The sequence below is a fragment of the Onychostruthus taczanowskii genome, unplaced genomic scaffold (genome assembly GCF_017590055.1).
Source record: "Onychostruthus taczanowskii isolate IOZ18803 unplaced genomic scaffold, ASM1759005v1 scaffold81, whole genome shotgun sequence".
Taxonomy (NCBI): domain Eukaryota; kingdom Metazoa; phylum Chordata; class Aves; order Passeriformes; family Passeridae; genus Onychostruthus; species Onychostruthus taczanowskii.
The window spans coordinates 1,854,791-1,875,488 of NW_024506002.1; the positions used below are offsets into that span (position 1 = coordinate 1,854,791).

Genomic DNA, 20,698 nt, shown 5'->3' on the forward strand with positions numbered 1-20,698 from the left:
CTAAATTTGCCGTGAGCCAGGGCTGGGGGTCGGGCTGCGAGCGCCCGAGGACTCGGAGATGCTCCAGCGAGCGCTCCCAAGGACCGGCAACGCGGGCTTGGTTTATTTCTCCCATATCCCCGCGGTGTTTTTCCTGGATGGGGTTTTGTTCTCTTAAAAAGCCACGCAGCTAAAAATAGCCGTGCTCTCGGCGGCCCGCGGTGTCCCGGCGTGAATCCGTGTGCGGAGCCGACCCGGGAGCTGCGCTTGTGCTGCGCTCTTTAAAGAACCTCTGGTGTGCCTCAAGAAACACCTGGCGGGGAAAACGAGGGGTTTTCCTCCTTGAAAGAACCACCTGGCCTCAGATGATCCCAAGGTGGATGATTTCGAGTCGGATTTCATTAAGCACAGGGCTGTGATAATTTGGTTGGGTGGCCGTGGAGAATCTCTCCCTTCCCCAGGGTTGGGCTTGTGCACCTTGGGGTGCAGGGAGACAGCAGGACGGGATTTGGGGGCCAGGGACCCGCTGAGAAAGGATCTGGGGGTTGGCACTCAACAAGGGGGATGTGATGGGAAGGGGCTCAATAAGGGGGATTTGGGATGCAGGAACCCAGCAGGGCAGGATTTGGGGAATTCACGCACCCAGCGAGGCAGATTTGGGCACAGACACCCCGTGGAGCACGAGGGGATTCGTGGGGCAGAGGGAATTCCAGTGCTCCCCCTTCCATGGGCGTGGTGCTGCCAGCGTGAGGAGCTCCCAAAATGCCTGGGGAATTTGCCAGGTTGGGTTTGGCGGGGCCGTGGTGGCTTGGAGAGGATGGAGGTGGGGGGACAGAGCCTTCCCCAGTGCTGGCAGTGCCACCGGGGCATCAGAGCACCCAAAACCATCATGCCCCCAGGAGGTCTGGGTCTCCCCAGTGCCGTCTTCTCATTTTTCCCACCTTTTATTTTTCCCAGTGGATTTGTGGAAGGGTGAACGTGCTCCTCTCTGAAACCCAGAGCTGCTGGTAGCACAATAAGGATCTCTTAAACCCCCTCATGCAGGAGGGATCGAATGCAAACACTTTTGCAGAGCACAGCTGAAGGCTGGAGGTTTCTTCCCTCTCACCTCCCTGTCATGAAGAGGCACCAAATTCTCCTGATCCACAGGAAAAAGTGCGAGTGGGCAAACTGCATCCCTGGCAGGAGCAGCGGAGCTCAACTCAGCCACAAAAAGCGTCGAGGATCAATGGTGAGGTAATTAGCGATTCCCTAATGAGGAGCTGGGGGTGTCCCCGGGAACGGCAGCATCTGGGGCTTCCCGAGGCTCTACGGGGATGGACCTGGCAGAATTCCCCCACCGTGTCCCTGTAAGAGCAGCCAGGAGCCTCCTCGGGTCCGAATGCGGGGATGGATCCCAGGGAAGGGGGAACGAGGCGGGCAGGGAGGGGCGGAGCAGCCCCGGGAGGAGCCTGGCTGCGGGCTGGGGGTGCTGCCAGCCGGGGATGAAGGCTGGCAGGCACCGAGCCGGGAGGAGACGGGTCACGGTGGCACTGGCGGGTGTCCTCGGTGTGCCGGTGGCCTCATTGCGAAGGTGGCAGCAGGCACGGCTCCCCAGCCCGGCGCGGAGCTCGCCTTTCCAGCAGCTCCGTGGCAGAGGGATCAGGTGCTCCCGGGAGTGCTGTGATTCCCTTCCACAGAGGGAAAAGCCTTGAAGAGCTCAGCAGGGTCCCCTTCTGTCACCCCAAAACCCCTGGAGCTCCAAACCCAAGCCCAGCACTCATCCAGACCCCTCCCTCGACTTTTCCCAGCCCTGTGATGTCCCCAAACTTCAGGATGTCCCGTGCTCAGGGACCTGCCTGGCCATCCCTGCAGCCAGGGTACCAAACTGTGCCAAAAAGTTCCAGCAAAGGGGAGTTCGGGCCGCAATTGTTGCGTTTTTCTGTTTGATTGTGGTAAGGGAGGGATCCTCTCCCCTCTGCTGCCATCCCTATAGCAACCAGCAGCCTCTTCCTGTTAAACAAGTGACTCATCAAACACGACTGCACTCGTGTCAGGGATGCTGCTTGTGACTTCGAGCTCTGACAAGAAGAGCTGACCTTTCAGGGGGAAAAAAAAATCATAAAATCCCCAGGGGAACAGCTCAAAACTGGGTGGGAAGGTGCAGTTCTGGGTCTCATCCTCCCCATCTGTCCTGCTGCTTTCATCTCCCCCAACCCCTTCAAATTCAGTAGTTTTAAAGAATTTGGAGGGTTTTCCCTGTTGCTGCTTTTCCCATTTCCTGCTCCAGGTGCCTTTTTGCCATGAATTCATCCGTGGGGGTCTGGGGGGAGGATGTTTCACAGCCGAGCCACCTCCAGCATCACCAAGGGGAGAGGCCCAGCTCAGCTCTGGGTGAAACCCCCAGGGCAGAGGGATTTCCTGTGGGACCAGAGAACCCCCCTGCTTTAAACCCCAGCCTGGAGGATGGAGAAGGCAGATTCCCAGGATGTTTAGCAGCTCTACACTCTGGCTGGGTGTTCACATTCCTGGAAATTTCTCTTTTATCCTGGGGGAATCCCCAAGTGCTGAGACAACTCTGGACAGTGGTGCTGAAGGAGAAATTGCAGTGCCCAGAGAGGGAAAAGCACTTCCACCCCCCAAAATCCAGGTGGGCATGGCTCAGGCTGAGGGCTGGGATGTGACCACGTTGCTGGCAAGCCCCACTCATGGCTCTCTTTAAGTAAACAGATCTTTTCCAAGCCAAGCACTTGCTTCGTGGAAATGATTTCACTCCCAGCCAGCAGCTGTGGCCTTTTCTGGGTGGTGTCCTAAGCCACCCAATCTTGGAGAGCAGGCTCTGGATCCAGGCACTGTGGTTCCCCAGGCTAATTCCCAGCAACGTGTCCGTGCTCAGGAGGGGAGCCCAGTGCTGTGGCTCCACACAGGATCCTGTTTCAATGTCAGAAGCCCGAGTTAAAACCAATAAATAGAGAGGACCAGCATGGGGGTGTGGAGCTGTCTGGTGCTCTGCTTCAAAGCTGGGAATTTGTTCCCCAGGATTTCTGGAAGCCAAAGTCTTTCCTGCCCAGCGGGAAGGGAGCTGGGGAGGCTGGAGGTGCTTCCAGGGCCACCACAGGGGGGTTTCCCCATGGAAAACCTCATGTTCCCCCATGCCAGTCCCCCAGGAGGGATCCCCAGGGGGTTCAGGGATTGAATGGAGCAGCAAATCCATCCCTGCGTGGATTCCACGCTCGGTGCCTGGGGATTCCTGCTGGTGCTGGTGTGTCCTTGGCTCGGGGCAGCCGAGGGCTTTTCCACACAGAGCTGGGACCATCCTGGTGCTCAGAGCTGCTTCTCTGCTGTGGCTCCAGGGTTTGGTGCTCCAGAGCAGCTCACTCCAAGCCTGGTTTTGGAAAACTCCCATTGGTGGCAGCAGGTGGCAGGGGCACAGCAGGGAGGGACGGCTGCCCAGCACTCAGATGCAAAAACCTCCAGCTTTTCTATTTCTCTTAAGGATCTTTCCTATTTTTCCCCATCCAAACTCCTAGAAAACCTTCCTTACCTCCATGCCACATCAGGTAAATTGGGTTATTGTTAATTATTAATTATCACACTCATATTTTGCCTCATATTCTGCATGCTCCCAGTGTTCCCTATAGCTGAATGGCAGTTTAGGGAAACAGTCACTCCTGATGAGGCACCCAGCCAGAGCAGCACATACAGCTTGGGAGAAGGAGTAAAACACAGTGCAAAACCCTTAATTTTGGGAAAAAAAACCCTTTCCCCAGAAGCCCTGCTCAGTGACATATGGTGACACGGCATGTGCCAGCAAAGGTGCTCCAAAACATGTCCCTCTGGCTCAGGAAAGGACTTGGAGCAAAACCATTTGTGTGGGGATGATATCACTGATGGAAGGAGCAAAAATCCTCCCCCTGGCTTGGCCTGAGTGTTTGTTTGGTGGCAATCAGGAGGAGACGTGGGAGTGAGCCTTGGGATCGCTCCTTCCCTGCTGGCACAGCCAGGCACTGTCCCCCCAAGTGGGGAATGTTCCCTGCATGTGTAACAGCAACAGAGCAGTGGGACATGGTGTCCCCACTGTCCCCAGGCTGAACAGCCCAGAGGAAATGGGGCAGGAAGGTTTTCCCTGCTGCTGGGAGAGCCAAAGTGCCTCTCCAAGAGGTGAAGTCAGGGTTGCAGCAGTGCTGCTGCAGGAGGGTGGCAGAGGTCACCCTTGCAAGCCAGGACCTGGAAGGGGCCCACTCCAGCTGCCTGGAGAGAGGATCTTCAGGCAAATCAGCTGCTTTTCCACAGAGGTGGGTCATTTTACCAGCCACACTCCTGCCTGGCACCCTCCAGCTCCTCCAGTGCCTGCCTTTGGCACCGGCACCTCAACCACCCGAACCCACCACGGAGCCCTGGTTCTTCCCACCAGGCTGGGATGCTGCAGCTGGAGCAGCTCTAGGAGAATTCCCATCTTTCCAGTGGCAGCAGTGAGAAAATGGCCTCGTTTCCACCGCAAATTATGCAAAGCCTTTGAATGTAGGGCTCCCAGCAGCGCAGCCCCCGACGGCCCCGTTTTGGGGAGGCTGACGGGCTCCGAGAGCTTGTTTGCCACCCTGATTAGTCAGCACTGCTAATTATAGCTGAGCTTTTCCTGCTCAGAGCTCCTCAAGCCGTTGGAGTAACAGGGAACAGCGGAGGTGCTGGAATGAGGCTGGATCCGCTCGCTGCGGAAAAGACGCCGGGAGAAATGAAATGTGGGGGAATGTTCCAGCAGCGTGGCTCTGAGCCTGGCACAAGGCAGGGAGCTCCTGGATTTGTCAGCTCAGCCACAGGATGCTCCCAGAGGAGTGGGAGCTGGGGTGGGTAAAGCTGATGGGATGCTGGGAGGTGATGACGTTTACCCGAAGAAAAGATGTAAAGCTGATTTTAATACTTGTGGAGGTAAAAATGATGGAGAATTGGAGTTGTGGTTATCCCTGTGTACCACCAGTGTGCCCTTGAACAGCAGCTCTTGTTCCAGCTTTGGTTCCCAGTGGGCTGGGCCTGGGACACCACGTCATTAGCGATTGCCACCCCGGTTTTAACTTGCCACCCACTTGTTTTAAGCAAAAAAGCACAAATTCTAAGGGAGGATGAGCTCCAGGTCAAGCCCTGCTGTGGGCTGGGAGCACCCAGCACCCCCACAGGGCAGTGCCACAGGAAAACCTGCCTTGTCCAGCACTGAGCTTTTTCCCAAGGGCCAAAATCCAAGGAGGATGATGAGGAATGAAGGTGGGAGACTTTTTCCATGCTGAACAGCATTCTCAGGTGAGGCTGGTGGCCTCTTGCTCTGTAATTACAGATCAGGCTTGTGTCTTTGCTTAGCTTTGATCTTTGCTCCTCTCTATTGAGTCTGTAATTTAAATATGGATAAACTCCTATGTCTAATGTAGGAATATTCTCAGAATGATCTTGCAGCTACTCAGGGAGCTCAGAACGTTAAATACAACTTCAAAAAGTAGACTCTCAAGCCTTGAAAACAGGGTGTGCAGTGGCCTGTCCTCATGTGCAGCAGGGCTGCTCTGGGGACAGCAAGCCCTGGTTTAAAAGGGGCCAGATAATGCCATTTTTGTCGCCAGAAAATCTCAGCATTCTTGGGGTACCCCAGCGGGTGCTTTGCCAATGCACTGCACCCCCTTGCACAGGTGAAACCCCAAAAAATCTCATTGGAGACACGGGGCTGCTCTTCCCTGTGCAGGGGGACAAGCAGCTCCCAGCAGTGGCTGAAATCCACTGGGATGTGTGTACGGAAAGGGGCACTTCTGGAGCCAAGAGGAGTAACACCTGCCAGGGACTGGTGTTCCTGTAGGACACAGGAAAAACATCCCAGGATTGTGGCAAACTTGTGGTGGGATGTCGAGGGGAGGAGCTGGAGGTGGGAAGGAAGGGGCTGCCGTGGGAGTGCCGGGTGTTTGAGGGGCTCGGCAGGGAGAGGGCAGGAAGGGTGGGACGCTGCACGGAGCAGGAGGGCCAAGGCAGCTGCAGCGAGCCCAAGGGGTTTGGGATCAGCCGGGACCCTCTGGAGCGCGCGTGTCCCTGCCAGGGGCAGCTCCAGGGGACAAGGGCCGGGCCGGGTCACTGCCGTGTGCTGCGTGTGCCCATCCTCGCTCAGCCCTGCTGCCCGCGGGCTGGGGACAGCGGGGACATCCCTGCTCAGCCCCGCAGCGCTGGTGGCCCGTCCTGGCTGGGCTCAGACCGCACAGACCGCCACGCCCGGCCGGCGCATCCCCAGCGCCGCCAGCGCTGCCTGCGGCGCGTCCCTGCTCCGCCGCCTCCCCTTCCCCGGGCCGTGCGTAATTCCCGGGAGCGGGAGCGAATTCATTCAGCTCTCGCTCGCCTTTCCTCCGCCCCTTGTGCTGCCGCCCGGCGCTCGGTCACGCGGCCCCAGGTAAATGACGATTCACGTCCCTGGGATGGGGCTTGGCCCGATTAGCAACACAGATGCTCCAAATTGGGGCGGTTGGGTTCAGCCAGAATCACTGCTATTCACCTAAATATCTCTGCACATCAGGAGCTGGAAATCCTTCCCAGCGCTGAGCTGGCTGCTCCAGCCTGGAAGAGAGAGGGGGATGAAAGAGGGAAGCTGGAGTGTTATGAAACGAGTAGGAAAAAAGGGAGAAGGTGTAGCTGAAATCCTGTGGATCCAGGAGCTGAGCATCCCTGCTTTGATGATCCTGCTCCCAAGATGAATCACGGAGCCATTTATAGCTGGGAAAATAATCGTGTCTTTGGGATTTGTTCCTTTCCAGGCTGTTCCTTTCCCAAACAGTCGGGGAGGAAGCTCTGGGGATGGGTGGGTGCTGCGGTGAGGGGGACAGATCCCACACTCGGCGTCCTTGGGCAGGTCCCCATTCCGGCGAGCTCCTCCTCATCCCAGCTTTTCGCTGGCTGGAGGGAAGCCCGTGTGGGGCGAAGGCTGCGGGGTGCGGTGTTTCCCTGTGGAGGGATGCCCCTGGCCCAGGCTGGCCGCACAGGATCCCCGAGCAGCCTCAGCCGCCGCGTCGCGGCGCCGCTGTCCTGGACATTGTCCTTGAGGAGCGCGGCACCGGAGCCGCGCCACGCCGGATCGCCGCCCTCCCTTCGCATCCCCGCGTCCCTCGGCACAAGCGGTAAAAATAAACCCTGCCAGCCGCCCGGGCCTGGCCGGTGCCCAAGCTGCATCCGCAGGACGCAGGTGCAGCGGGCCCGACCTTGGGGAGGTGCGTCGGGGCGGCGGGAGGCTGAGGCTGATGAATGAACGATCGGCGGGGCGGGCGCGGCACCCCCCGCGTGCCTGCGGGTGTGGAAGGGGATGTGGAGCGGGGAGCCAGCCTTGTTGTTATTCTGATCACAGCGGCTCTGATTCACAGACTTGGATCATGAATATAAGTGAAGACTTTGACGTCAGAGTTGAGATTTATCAGCAGATCCAATGGGGCAGGAATATTAAGTGCAAGTCGATGCCAGCTCTCTGCCAACGCTATTAGCGATGCTCGCCGAGGAATGAGGCTTCGCACCAAGGGCTGGAAGGACCGGCAAGGAAAAAAATAAAAACGGGGTGGGGGGAGCAAGCTGATCCTCGAGCATTAAAACCAGGTAAAACAACAACCCCCGGCGTCGCGGCTGCATGCGGGAAGGGGCGATGGTGGCGGCGGGGGATGGCAGCGGGCTGCGGGCACAGCCCCGACCTTCACACCTCGGCTGGCTGCCCACCCCGGGCGGGGGGATTCACTCCTCCGGGCACGGCAGGACGCTGCCGCCGGCCGGGAGCATCTCGCACCAGCCTTTTCCAAAGGGGGGAAAGGCGGGGAGGAAGGAGAAACTTAACGTAGGCTGTTCCTTGCCGCTGCCTTCTCCTTCCATCAGCGGCTCCGCATACAGGCGCTGGCCTATTAATAGTGTTTATTTTTACTCACTGCACGCAAAAAAGAAAGGGCTGCGGGAGGGGGGGGCTGAGGGGTTGCGCTATAAATAGGTAGCAAAGGTGGCCGTGCCCCGGGGAGGGGAGGAGGAGGGGGCGGCCGGTTCCTCACCGGGTGCGCAGTGGCTGCGGACCCTGCACGGAGCCGAGCGCACGGAGGCGGCTGCGGGCAGCGGGGTGATGAGCTGTGCTCGGCCTCAGCCCGGCGGGAGATAGCGGCCAGGGGTGCGTGCGGGGCGGGGGGCGGCGAGCCGGGGATGGGAGGCTCGATCCCAGGGAAGCTGCAGTCGGGCTGGCGGGGAGCGGGCGGGGATGCGGCGGGCGGGGGCGGCCCGGTGCGGGGCGCGGTGTCCCGGGGCGGGGGGCTCCGGAACGCGGGGCGGGCTCGGCGAGGGTCTCGCCCGGCTCGGCGCGGCTCCGGGCGAGGGTCGAGGTGCGGGCTCGGCGCGGCGCTGCCCGGGCTGGGCTCGGGGCTCGGCGGTTCTCCGGGGGCTCGGGCTCCGTCCCTCACCGCCCCCTTCTCCCTCTCTCCCCAGCGATGCTGCACGGCCCCGCCGCCATGGGGGAGCCGTGGCCGCCGCAGCCGCAGCAGCAGCGGCTCCCGGGGCTCGGCAACGCCTCGGAACCCCCCGCCTGGCCCTCGGCGGCGGCGGCCGGGCCGGGCACGGCGGCGCCGGGCGGCGGGGCCGCGGCCGCGGGGTCCGTGAGCCCCTGGGACATCGCGCTGTGCGCCACGGGCACGGCGGTGGCGGGCGAGAACGCGCTGGTGCTGGCCGTGCTGTTCTACACGCCGAGCCTGCGGGCGCCCATGTTCCTGCTGATCGGCAGCCTGGCGCTGGCCGACCTGCTGGCCGGGCTGGGGCTGGTGGCCAACTTCGCCGTGCGCTACCTGCTGCGGCCGCCCAGCGAGGCGGCGGAGCTGGCGGCGGCGGGGCTGCTGCTGGCCGCCTTCTCCGCCTCCGTCTGCAGCCTCCTGGCCATCACCGTGGACCGCTACCTGTCGCTGTACAACGCGCTCACCTACCACAGCGAGCGCACGCTGGGCTTCACCTGCGCCATGGTGCTGCTGATGTGGCTGCTGTGCCTGGGCGTGGGGCTGCTGCCCCTCCTGGGCTGGAACTGCCTGCGGGACCAGAGCTCCTGCAGCATCCTGCGGCCCGTCACCAAGGACAACGCGGCCGTGCTGGCCGTCACCTTCCTGCTCCTCTTCGCCCTCATGATGCAGCTCTACCTGCAGATCTGCAAGATCGCCTTCCGGCACGCCCAGCAGATCGCCGTGCAGCACCAGTTCATCGCCACGGCGCAGGCCACCTCCACCCGCAAAGGGCTCTCCACGCTGTCGCTCATCCTCGGCACCTTCGCCCTGTGCTGGATCCCCTTCGCCATCTACTCGCTGGTGGCCGATTCCAGCTACCCCGCGGTGTACACCTACTCGCTGGCGCTGCCCGCCACCTGCAACTCGCTCATCAACCCCATCATTTACGCCTTCAGAAACCCGGACATCCAGAAGTCGCTCTGGCTGGCCTGCTGCGGGTGCATCCCTTCCACGTTCTCCTCCAGACCAAGGACATCCAGCGACGTGTGAGGACTGAGCAAGAGCCAGAGGTGCTCCCTGGCTCTCCTGCTCCTTCTCTTTTTCCCCTCTGTCGTTATTGTCTCCTACCGGGAGGAGTCCCCTCCCCGGTCAGCACATCTCGTTCCATGGAAAGATGGCCAAAAAGAGAGAGAGAGAGAGAGAGAGAGAAAAAAAATAGCAAAAGAGAAAAGGAAAGAGAGAGAGTAGAATGATAATGGTTTCCTTTAGAAATGTTATTTTCTTACACATTTTATTTTTTATTTAAAAACACAAAACACCAAAAAAAAAGAAAAGAAAAAAAAAAGAAAAAAGAAAGAAAAAAAAAAAAAGACAAAGCAAAGCAAAGGGATCCTCGCACGATGGCGTTTGTCTGCTCTCGGGGTAAGGAGCCAGGGGAGCAGCGGGCCCCATCCGGGGGGTCTCACGCCTCGGGGCTCATCCCATGGGAAGGCCACAGGAGCGGGGGGCGGGCAGGGAGGTGTCGCGTCCCCCCCGGCGGGGCTGGTCCCCACGCGTGGGGGGGCTGTGCCCATCCCCCGAAATCAGGGCCTGCGATGCTATGCAATAATGGGGGAGGAGAGCTCGGGCCGGGGGGCCGCGCGGGGCGGAGGGGCCCGGGGGCTGCCCGTGCCCGGGGGCTGGAGGAGCACTTTGAGAACCTGCGGCTGAAAGACACTTCAGGTGTGGCTTGTTCGGGCTGTCGCAGGGGTGGGGGCACCCAGGGGATCTTTCCCTCTTTCCCCCCCACCTCCCCCCGAAAATGTGACTGGGGCAGCGCTGGCGAGGTGAGGGCAGCGGGGGTGCCCTGCACCCCAAAGTCTGGGAGGCCAAGGAAGGGCTCTCCTTGTCCAGCGGGGCAGTGGGGCGCTGCTTTCCCCTCTTCCACGCGAGTTGTTTACAGGGGGTGGGGTTTTCATCCAAAGAGGGGTCCGGGCTTGCTGGAGTCCCCGAGAGAGAAGCCTCTGTCACCACACGTGTCATTGCTGATGCTGCCACTTTACCTCGCTTCGTCAGAGAAGCGCCAGCCCCGACATTCCCGTGCTGTGTGATGTGCTTTGTGGTGTCAGTGAGGCCGTGATGAAGTGTCCTTTATCCTGGGCTTTCTTTTGGCCCGGAGGTGGAATCGTGCATTCACTGATCAAGGAAGGGAGAGCCCAACAACCCCCGGAGAGGGGGCAGGGCTGGGGTGGGACATCCAGGGTGGCTCAGGGCACAGGGGGTGTGCTGTCCGGGCTCCTGGCAGGGGGGGCTTGGGAGACCCTCCAGCAGCTGGGTCTGGTACCCAAATGTTCTGCTTTGCTGTAGAGAAATTGTTGTGATGTTGGAGAGGGATTTGGGCAAAGGTGAGCAGTGACAGGACACAGGGAACAGCTCCCACTGCCAGGGGGCAGGGATGGGTGGGATATTGGGCAGGAATTGTTCCCTGTGAGGGTGGGCAGGCCCTGGCACAGGGTGCCCAGAGCAGCTGTGGCTGCCCCTGGATCCTGGCAGTGCCCAAGGCCAGGCTGGAGCAGCCTGGGACGGGGAAAGGTGTCCTTGCCATGGCAGGGGTGGCACTGGGTGGGCTTTGAGGTCCCTCCCAACCTGTAACATTCTGTGAGTCTGTGATAGTGGAAGAAATGTTCTTGCTTTGTGTGGCTGCAGAGGGTACAAAGTCACTTTCTGGCTGGGTACAGACAGATCCAGGTGGGTTTTGTCCCTGGATCTGGCAATGAATCTCTCGCTCCTCGGAGCTAAGTGCACAAGAGAAAGCTCTGAGGTTCCCAAGTGTGCCTGGGGCTTGGACTTATTGTCTGCCTGTGAGAGGTGGCCAGTCTTGGAGTTTTTATGTTTTGTGGTTTTGGGGTTTTTTTCCTTTCCTTTCTCTGATGAATACCTTGGAGAATGGGCAGTTGGCACAATGTGGAATCAATGTAAGTTTTAAAGTAAATATATATGTAAGACTAATATTTATACAAACACTTTACTCATTCTGTTTCTTCTGGTTTCTTAAGTGCAGCCAGGTCCCTGCAGTTCCTCAGTGTGAAAACATAATAGCTTAAACCCTTTTTGAAACATTGTGAACATTTGAAATGTTTTTATACAACCACCCTAGCTAGAAGTCAGGATTTGTTTCTCTGGGCAGCCCATTTTGTATCTTTAGATGAAAGGTAGTTCAACTAATCAGCTCCAGAGAAACCTTGGCACAAAATAAGTTGCATTTTCTTGGCTTTCCAGTAAATTCCCTGTTGCTGAAGAGCTTGATTTTAACAATGTTCTTTTTGGAGTTTAGTTGCTTACATAAAATGTGTCTCAGTTTGAGGGATGCGCTGGTAAACTTCACCAAAGTCAAATGAGGATCAATGAAAATTTTCTCCACAGCAAGAGGAGAAAGATTTGGGATGCGAGGAGCTAAAGCTGAGGACACAGCCCCTGCCAGGGTGAGGTTAAGAGCAGAGAGGGTGTCCTCCCTGGGACACTGGGGGTCACCCAGGCACATTTGAGCCCCTTTGGCAAGGCAAACTCTGAGTTCTGGTCCCTGAGTGCCCCGACCCAGCTCACAGTCAGCACCAGGATGAGGCACGAGCTGTTCCATGCTCAGAATTACTGTAAAATAAGGATCTAATTTCTTTTTGTTTGACGGTCTAGCACCTCTCTCTCTGGGATGTTAAAGCTGCCCGTGGAAGCTGCTAAAAACACTTGTTAGGTTTCAGGAAAAGTCTTAAGAAATCTCCTCTAAAAAAACCCCCATTTTGATAAATTGGCATTTTTGCAGTCATTCCCCTAAATAAAACTAGTGCAATTTCCAGGTGTTGTTTTTGCTGTTCTTCCTCTCCTGTTTTATCAGAGGAAACGAGGGGAAGTGAAGAAGAGGATAGAGAGGTTTAGGTTCACCTGCCACGCGTTGCCTTTGGAAACCTCTGGCCATTTTACTGTACCTTTGTTTGCTGCAGTGCTTTGGCTTTGTTTTGGTTTTGTTTCCCACAGAGAAAACCTTTTACTGGGAAAATTTGGAGTGGCAATGTTGGACATTGGGGGGGTGATGGATTTCGGAGCCTCCCCATGCTGAGCTCCAGGAAAGTTGATTTAAAACCTGAAATCACTCACTGAGGCAGCCTTGCTGTGTGCAGGGTGGGAACGTCCTGGTGCTTGGGGCTGGCTTTGGGACATGTTTAGGATGGAATTCAGGGCTTTAGGATGGGGTTCTGCTGCCATAAAGAGGGAGCAGCTCCCATGAATGTAATGGAATCCCATGTGGATGAGGCACCAATGGTGAGGGAACCACCAAAAGCCAAATGGGGTTTCCAGCTGGTGGATGCTCTGTGTATTCACTGAGGATCCAAAACTTGGTGAAAAGAGCCCAGCAGCCCCTCTCCACCTCCTGGGCACCACCAGAAGGACACAGAGCAACCAGAGTACATCCAGTGCTCCGTGTTTCCTGGTGCTGGATGTACTGGGAGGCCTCCTCCACCTGGAATTCTGTATCTCTGTAAAACTGAGGGCTCTGAAAGTCTCTGATTTAATGATTGTGCTTTTCAGCTGAGACAAGGGGACAGTGGCAGTCCTGCAAAGCACGGGGTCTTTGGCTGGTTGGAAATTTGCAGATGTCCTCTGATGTCCACAGAGTCCCCCAGGTTGGAGCTGGAGCTGCCTGGAGAGGGCTGCTGGGTGTTTGGTTGGGAAGGGCTCCCTGTCCTCACCCTGGACAGGGTCTTGCCACTGCATCTTCAAACTCTGAGCTTTGCAAATAGCTTTTGATAAAGGATGAGAGGCCAGAGCCAGGCTGGGATTGGACTCTTGTCACTTCTGGACTCTCCAGCAGCTGGTTTGGATCCACAGCAGCAGAAATGGGCAGAAAACTGGTCCTGAGTAATTACAGGTGGCATCACACCAGCCCTGAGCCTATGGCAGGGATCAACATAGCCAGGGAAATGAATCCGTGCTTATTTGCTGATTTATTTGCAGGTTTCTGGGTGCCTTTGGCTTTTCCACCACGAGCTGGTGGCCAGCAGAATGTAGAGGTGAAAAGCTTTTGGTGCTGGTGCTTGGCTGGTTGAGCGGAGGGGACGAGGAAAGGGCGAGGAGGAAAGAAGGAGCAAACATTCCTCAAATACACTGTGACAAGGCCAGGGCCACCGTGGGGTGGGATGTAACCACAGCTGCCCTGAGGCTCGTGGAGACGTGCCAGGGTTGGGGGGAGCTTGTGCACTTAGAACAAGCCCTTGTCCCTGCCCCAGCATAAGAAATTAAAAAAAAAAAAAAAAAAAAAAAAAAAGTAACCACAGCTGCCCTGAGGCTTGTGGAGATGTGCCAGGGTTGGGGGGAGCTTGTGCATTTACAACAAGCCCTTGTCCCTGCCCCAGCATGAGAAATTAAAAAAAAAAAAAAAAAAAAAAAAAAAGTACAAAAATCCCTGTTAAAATGTACAGACTCTACCAACAAAGCTGCTTATTTTTATTTTGGGCTTCATTTTCTTTTTTCCTTTTCCCTTTTGGTCAGTTTGGGACTTTGAGCAGTGAAAATGTCTCTCTTTAACCAGCTTCGTGTCAGTAACCAGCAGTAAAGATTCCAAGGGTCTCAGTCCTGATGTGGCAGCTCCAGTCTGCTCACATCAAAGAGTTTTAATTGAACCTGGAATGAACCCCCAAGAAACCATTACTGTTCTCATTAGGTGATTAAATATCTCTTTCTTGTAAAAGCATCAAATTTGGGGAGACCTTTCAAAAGGCCATTGGTATTCACTTGTATTGGTGTGTCCTGACCAGCATCAAGACCCACATCATTGCTAATGAAGAATTAACAGTTCACTTCTAATTGTCAGGAATAATTGTTGGATGCACATGGTATTTCCTTGTAATTCCTCTCAGCCTTCCCTCGTGGTGAGGTGAGGCAGCTCCACTTGAACCCTTTGCAGCTCTTCTGTTGTCAGTGCAGCTGCCCACTGCAAAATCCCCCCCAGCACCCCAAATATCCCTGCAGCCCCGGGAACAAAGCTCTGCCGTTCCCGCTGGAAAACTGCGGCACAGAGCAGCACAGAGGGAAAAGGGGCTCTCCAGCAGAGAACACCCCACTCTGAGGGTGGTGTGAAGCCCTTTATTCCCTGCCTTGGAGGGGTGTGAGTGAGCTGTCTCCAGCTCCAGGGGGGACAGTTCCTCCAGGAATTCTGCCCGGTGCCAGAAGCAGCTGAGTGGGCTCCGAGGTGATCCCTCCCTGCGGAGGGGCACTGACAGCACCTCGTGTCCCTGGCCACTGCCACCACAAGCACAGGTTTATGGCCTTACTGCGGGCTCTGGGAGCTGGAAAACAGCTGGCTCGTCCTAGGAAAAGCTTTTATTCCAGCTGGGCAGGGGCCGGCTGCGGCCCTGGGCTCTGCAGCACAGGGACAAGGACAGGGCTGGAGGCTGATGTCCCTTGGGAGCAGGTCAGAGCACACCAGCCCCGGGATAAGGAGCGTCCTCTCGGGCAGGGAACCCTCCAGCCCGAGGCAGGGATGAGTTTCTGGCGGCCAAGCCCAGCAGGAAGCCCCGGCAGAGGCAGAGCCTGCTCCGTGCTCACCCCTGGGGCTCCGAGCCCCGGGCCAGCCCTGCCAGCAGCACGGACCGGGGGAATCAATCACCCCATTCCCTGCTACCTGATCTCCCAGGAATGAGGCCATCCCACAGCAGTCAGGACAGCGCCTTGTTTGCTGCCAGCGCTGTCATGAGCCTTTAGACTTGACTGGGAAAGTTGATCTCAAAGGAAATGTACAGTTGTCATTCAGTTATGGTCAGATCAAGCCCCTTTGATGCACTTTATGACCGAGTGAAAACAAATCAATGCTGTTATTGCACTGTATCTCTATTGTGTATAATATTATACATTCATCTGTAAGAGTAATTTATTTTTATTACTGTAAATAAAACTGTTAAAGTGATTTGTCAAGAGGATATCCAAAAATTTGGGGAGGGGCTGTGGGGTAAAATTAAAACCTTTGAAGATCTGGGCTGCTGCCCCAGGTATGTGCCATGCTCTGTGTGTCTGTGTTTTTATTTCAGAGTCCAGAACACATCTCTGCCTTCCCTCACGTGGGGTCTGTGTTTCCCCTGGGATCAGGAGGAGCTGGATGAGCACAAGAGCTGCTGGAGACACAGAGGGGTTGGGAAGGAACAGCTCCTGCTGCTTCTCCAAGCACAGACAGGGCTTCCCCTGCCCTCTGACTACCCAGGCAGTCAGGGATTAAATACCCTGGGGAATTAATTGATCTTTGAGGGCTTGATTCTCCAAACGAGGGGTTTTTAGAGAGATCACAGCTTTCTGCTGCTCCTTCCATGTCCTGGCCTCGAACAGAGGAGGGAGCATCACAGGGCTGATTAACTCACAGCAAAGCACAAGCCGACAAAAAGCCAAAGCCAAATCTACTGTAACCTCTTAAAATCTTTATTAATTCTTTTCCTTTTTTTTTTCTTTTAAATTTAATTAGCACATGCATAAAGTGTCAACAGTTTGGGGTTAAGATGACATTTCTTGAACAAATGTAGTTACAAGCGGTGCCTCGGACCGATCCAGGCTTCCTCTCTACCCTGTACAGAAGGAAGCTCGAGGTCATCCCTGCCTTTCCATCCTTGTGTCACCACAGGCAGAACCCACAACACTGGGGAGAAATACACTTGTTCACATGTAGCAACTGGGTAGGGGACATAGATACGGGCAGCAACATCTACTCACCTACTGACTAAGGGCACACGGCTAAAGACCCCACAGACAGCGAACATCTCCTTCCTCAACTCAGCCTTGGAGCAATGGGAGTCTCTCATGGCCTGGAATGGCTCACCCTCCCTTGGGAAGGTGCCTATCCTGCACCAGCTCCTTCTACCAGGTGGCACATCTAAGGAGATAGGGTAATTCTTCTGCTGTGATTAAAAAAGGAGCCTTTTGCAGCAGGAGCGTTGGGATGCCGAGGTGTCCCTGTCCCCTCTGTGCCACCCCTGCACAGCTGGGGCCAGCCTCCACAAAGAGCAGCCCAGGCTCTGGCTCTGGGCTCTGTGTGCGACCAGTTGGTGCCAAAAGGAGAGAAAACTGCTTTTGAAATCCCCACCTGGAGCTGGCTGCTCCTGGATGCTCAGTTTTGGGAGGATGGGTGCCCCAGTGCTCCAGGAGGTCTCCTGAGCTCAGAGCTTGGGTGGTGCAGAGGGGTTTGGGGTCTGAGGTGCCTTGATCTGCAGGGCACATGAGATGATGCTCACCCGCCTTCAATTCCCTCCAAAATAACTCTCCTACAGCAGCTGGCCTCACCCAGAGGTGTCAGGGCTCCTGCTGGCTCCAGAGAGGATGGGAGCTGGAAGGAGATGGCTCCTGTCCTGCTGCAGCAGCTGGCATTGTCCCAGCAGCCCCAGGCTGGACACCAGCAGGAGGAGGAGGAGGAGGAGGAGGGGGAGGAAGGCTCTCCTGAAAGCTTGCCCCATGACAGCAGCAACCCACAGCACAGTGGTGACAAGGTCTGTCCCCTCCCCACACCTCCCACGTCCCCTGGGCACTGTCCCCCTGCCTCCAGGCTGCTGCAGCAGTTCCTGGGGCTGGCCAAGAGTGGAGTGAAAACTGTTCCCCGAGAGACTCGTGGGGAAGGAGGGATCCCAGAGGATCCCCTGGGGTCTGGGCAGCTCCAGGTCCCCACCCAGCTGAGCTCTGCCCCTTCCCAGCACAGCAAGCCCACCCAGCCCAGGAGGCTCCCTGGCAGGGCCAGAGGGACCCCCAGGAAAGGCACTTGTGTCACCAGGAGCTGCCCTGCCCCGCGGGGCTCCCAGCAGGAATTCTGGATCCCAGCTCTCTGTGTGGCAGGGCACAGCTGGGGGCAGAGGGGAGGAAGGTGCCAGCGCAGCCCAGCATCACCCCAAACTCACACCCTGCTTCAGGTCCCCCCAAGAAGTCAGGCAGCCCCAAAATTAAGGAAGTCTGTTAAGGTGAGGAGCCATCAGCTCCAAGAGGCCCTGAAAATGCATTTTGAAGACAAAGGTTTTTTAAATTTGTGAGGATTTGAGCAGGTGGGGTGGGACTTGGTCTCCTGGAGGGTGTCCCTGCCCATGGAAATCCAGACTGGAAATCTAAACAGTTCTGGGAGTCTGTGATTTGCTTTCTTTACCTGATCTGCTCTGGCCTGAGACAAAAACACCAGAAAGAGCAGCCCCATCTGTGGAAAACTGGCCAGAGCTACAGACAGAGCTGGAATATCTCAGTGTAAAATTGAATTTGGAGAGGGAGCAGTGAGGGGGGTGTTGATGCTTGTGACTGTGAATTTTGGAGCCCTGGCAGGGCTCTGCCTGAGCTGCTCCTGCTGCCAGGAGGAAATCAGCAGCAGCATCACAGGAGTGCCCCTGGCTCCACGTCCTCTCCCTTTTAAACACAAGACTTTCGTGGTTTTTCCATGGCAAGAAGTGATTTTCCATGGAGTGAGCAATCCCAGCCGAGGCACCAGGATTGCACCAGCACCAGTGAGAGGTGAAAATCAATGGGATTTGAAACTCTCGAGCTGGGGAGAGGCCTCCAGGGATGAAAGCACCTCCTGTAGTGGCAGGAAACTCTCCTTGCTGCCTTGGGGTGATGTGATTATTGCTTTTCCTTAAACACCAGCTTCCCGGGATTTTTGGAAGTGCTCCTGGTGGCACCTGCTTCATTCTGTTGCTACTGACTGGGAAGTGTTGCTGTGTCTGACCTTCCCTCTAGGCCTGAGGGAAGGAAAGGGAACAGTTTATCCTTCTGGAAATCACATGTGCGTTGTTTGTTTGCTTTTTTGTTTTGTGGGTGAGGTTTTTTTTGTTTGTTTATTTTTAGATATTTTTTTTTTTTTACATTTTACTTTTAGATTTCTCAACTGAGCCACCCCCAATCAAAGGGTAAATGTTAAATTGTGCACCTTGATGGTTTACTCACTACAGTCTGTGGATCACGGATGGTCCAGAGGAGCTGCTGCCTTCTAACTACTGAAATCCAGCAGAAGCAGCTGGGAGCTCACATCCTTCCCTCTCAGCTGCTGGTTCTGCAGCACATTTTATCTTTATTCTATTTGAGGCTCAACACCAAAAACAAGGGGGAGCAGAAGCAGCTGCCCTGGCTGCTGGGGATGCTGACAGAGCCCCAGGGGGGAGATGAAGGACAATGACAAAGGTGCCAGAAAGGTCCTGTGGGCACCTCCAGCCCTCCCTGGCTGCACACAAGGCCAGAGCTCCTCTTGGCTTCTCAAAGCCATGGCAGAGCCTCTGTGACCTGAGTTTCTCCATCCTCACCTCCAGAAAGTTTTCCTGAGACCTGACTCAGCTCCTTCGTGCCACAGCTCAGTCCCACACTGACCTGCAGAACAGATTTATCCCCTCTTCACTGCCCTTGGTGGCTTTGCACAGGGTTTGACCTGCCTGAGGTTTCCCCTGTGCAGGCTGATGTGAGCATGACCAACCACAAATGCTGGGCTGGTTCCTTGCTGCCTTATTATTTCCTCTTGCATTCTTAACCTCATACAGAGCCAGGAGCTGGAATTACCACTGAGCAGTAGCAGTGTGCAGGGAAAGGCTCCTTTCACACAGCTGGGGCTCACAACAACCAGCAAGAGCTTCAGTCCTGCTCCTGGGAGGAGGGAGAGGTTGGAGACACCCGTGGGAGATGCCCAGGGGAGGGTGAAGCATCAGTGCTGCTGTGGTGGCCTCAGGGTCCTGTCAGCCTGTAATTCTGACACCACTTTGGGTCCTGTCACGCCAACTCTGCCCTCAGGGGACGTTCTCCATGCAGCTCCTGCCTGGGGTTTCCCTCTGCAGGAGCCCAGCCCTTGCTGCAGGCTCTGCCTCAGCCTGGTGACACCACCCAGGGTGGTGACAGCACCCTGGGGGACACCACCAGGCTGGTGTCCTCCCCTGGGGACATCCTCTTGTCCCACCCTGCTGTGGGCACAGCTCTGAAGGCTTTGGGGCAAACGCCTCCTCCCTGGAGTCCTTAACTCTGGGGTTTGGTTTGGTTTCTTTATTCCCTCCACCACCAAAATACAGGCACATTTTTCACCTGGAGAAGGCGGAGCTTGACAGAGTGAGCCTAAAAACCCTGGGGTTTGTCCAAGAAAAATCAGATTGACACAGAAAAACAACCCCTTTGATTCTCAAAGAGATGGAACCACTTCAAAGTCTGGGTTTGGGTTATGAGTGTCTGGAAGAGGAGGTTTTCCAGAGGCTGTCCCAGGGTTGGTGACAGCCCTGAGGGTCACTCAGAGGTGCTCCAGACACCATTCCCAGCCCACCTATGGTCATCCCAGGGAGCACAGCTGTGTGGGGCAGGGAAAGGCCCCCGAGGGCACAGGGACCCATTCAGGGACAAACCCAGCGGGGCTCGGCTCTCCTGGGCTTTGCTCAGGCACTTCTGCGTGGGACTGGGGCAGGAGAGCCCCGGGGGCTCTGTCACCAGCAGGGACCTGGCTGGTGCTGGGCAGGGGTCACCTAAGGAAGGGACAACTGCCCTCAGGGGGCTGCTGCCCAGTCGAGGGGAAATTCATGGGTCAGTGAGCATTTGAGGCTTCTAAAGTGCAGTGCAGGTTACATGGTCTTTGCTGTAGACTGTAAACTCCTCAGGACAGACTCCTTGCCCTTATTTTTTTTTAATTTTTTTTTAATCTGTAAAGTGACATTCCAGCTGAGAAAATCTTACCCCTAAATAACTACTGCTACAGGAAAAACAAGAATATTGGTGAAAGGAACAGCCTGTGCTCCCCTTGCCAGCATCCCCCCACGGGGTTGCTTCCCAGGGCCATCCCAGCTCCATCCACAAGGAAGTGGCACAGAGTTCCTGCCAGCTGGGGACCTCTGGAATGCCCCCTCCAAAATGCCACCTCCAGTGCTACCACCTGCCTCCCTCCAAGCAAAACTCCCTTTTGTCATTAAAGCTGAGGTGTTAGTTCAGGCTCAGGGGAGTCTGCAAAGCTTCTGTCCAGGCTGGGAAGGGAGAGAGAGGTGGAAAAGTGGCTGGGAGGAAATTTGAGGGCTCTTCTGTGGAAAAAGCTCTCTGAAGAAGCCAAGTTCAGCCTTAAGTTTGTCACTGGAGTAAAACCTTCCCAAGATGAAACAGCTGCAAAGGCAGGAGCCCTCATGGGATGGGTGATTGCTCCTCTCTAGGTCTCTTCCCTGTCTAGGAAATTAGAAACCAGAAATTGCCCAATCCATTCTTCCTGCAGGACACTGATCCTTTAAGAGCCACCACCCAGCTGCAGTGGTCACCCAACCACAGAGTGAACTCTGCAGGACTCCCACCATCCC

General features: G+C 56.2%; 1 protein-coding gene across 1 annotated transcript; it reads left to right on the forward strand.

Moving 5' to 3' along the window:
- The first annotated feature begins 8,420 nt into the window (after window positions 1-8,420).
- Window positions 8,421-9,467, forward strand: LOC121346513 (G-protein coupled receptor 12-like). The gene has a single exon (XM_041424377.1). It carries the CDS (start codon window positions 8,421-8,423, stop codon window positions 9,465-9,467), a length of 1,047 nt encoding a protein of 348 aa, XP_041280311.1.
- The last annotated feature ends 11,231 nt before the right edge of the window (window positions 9,468-20,698 follow it).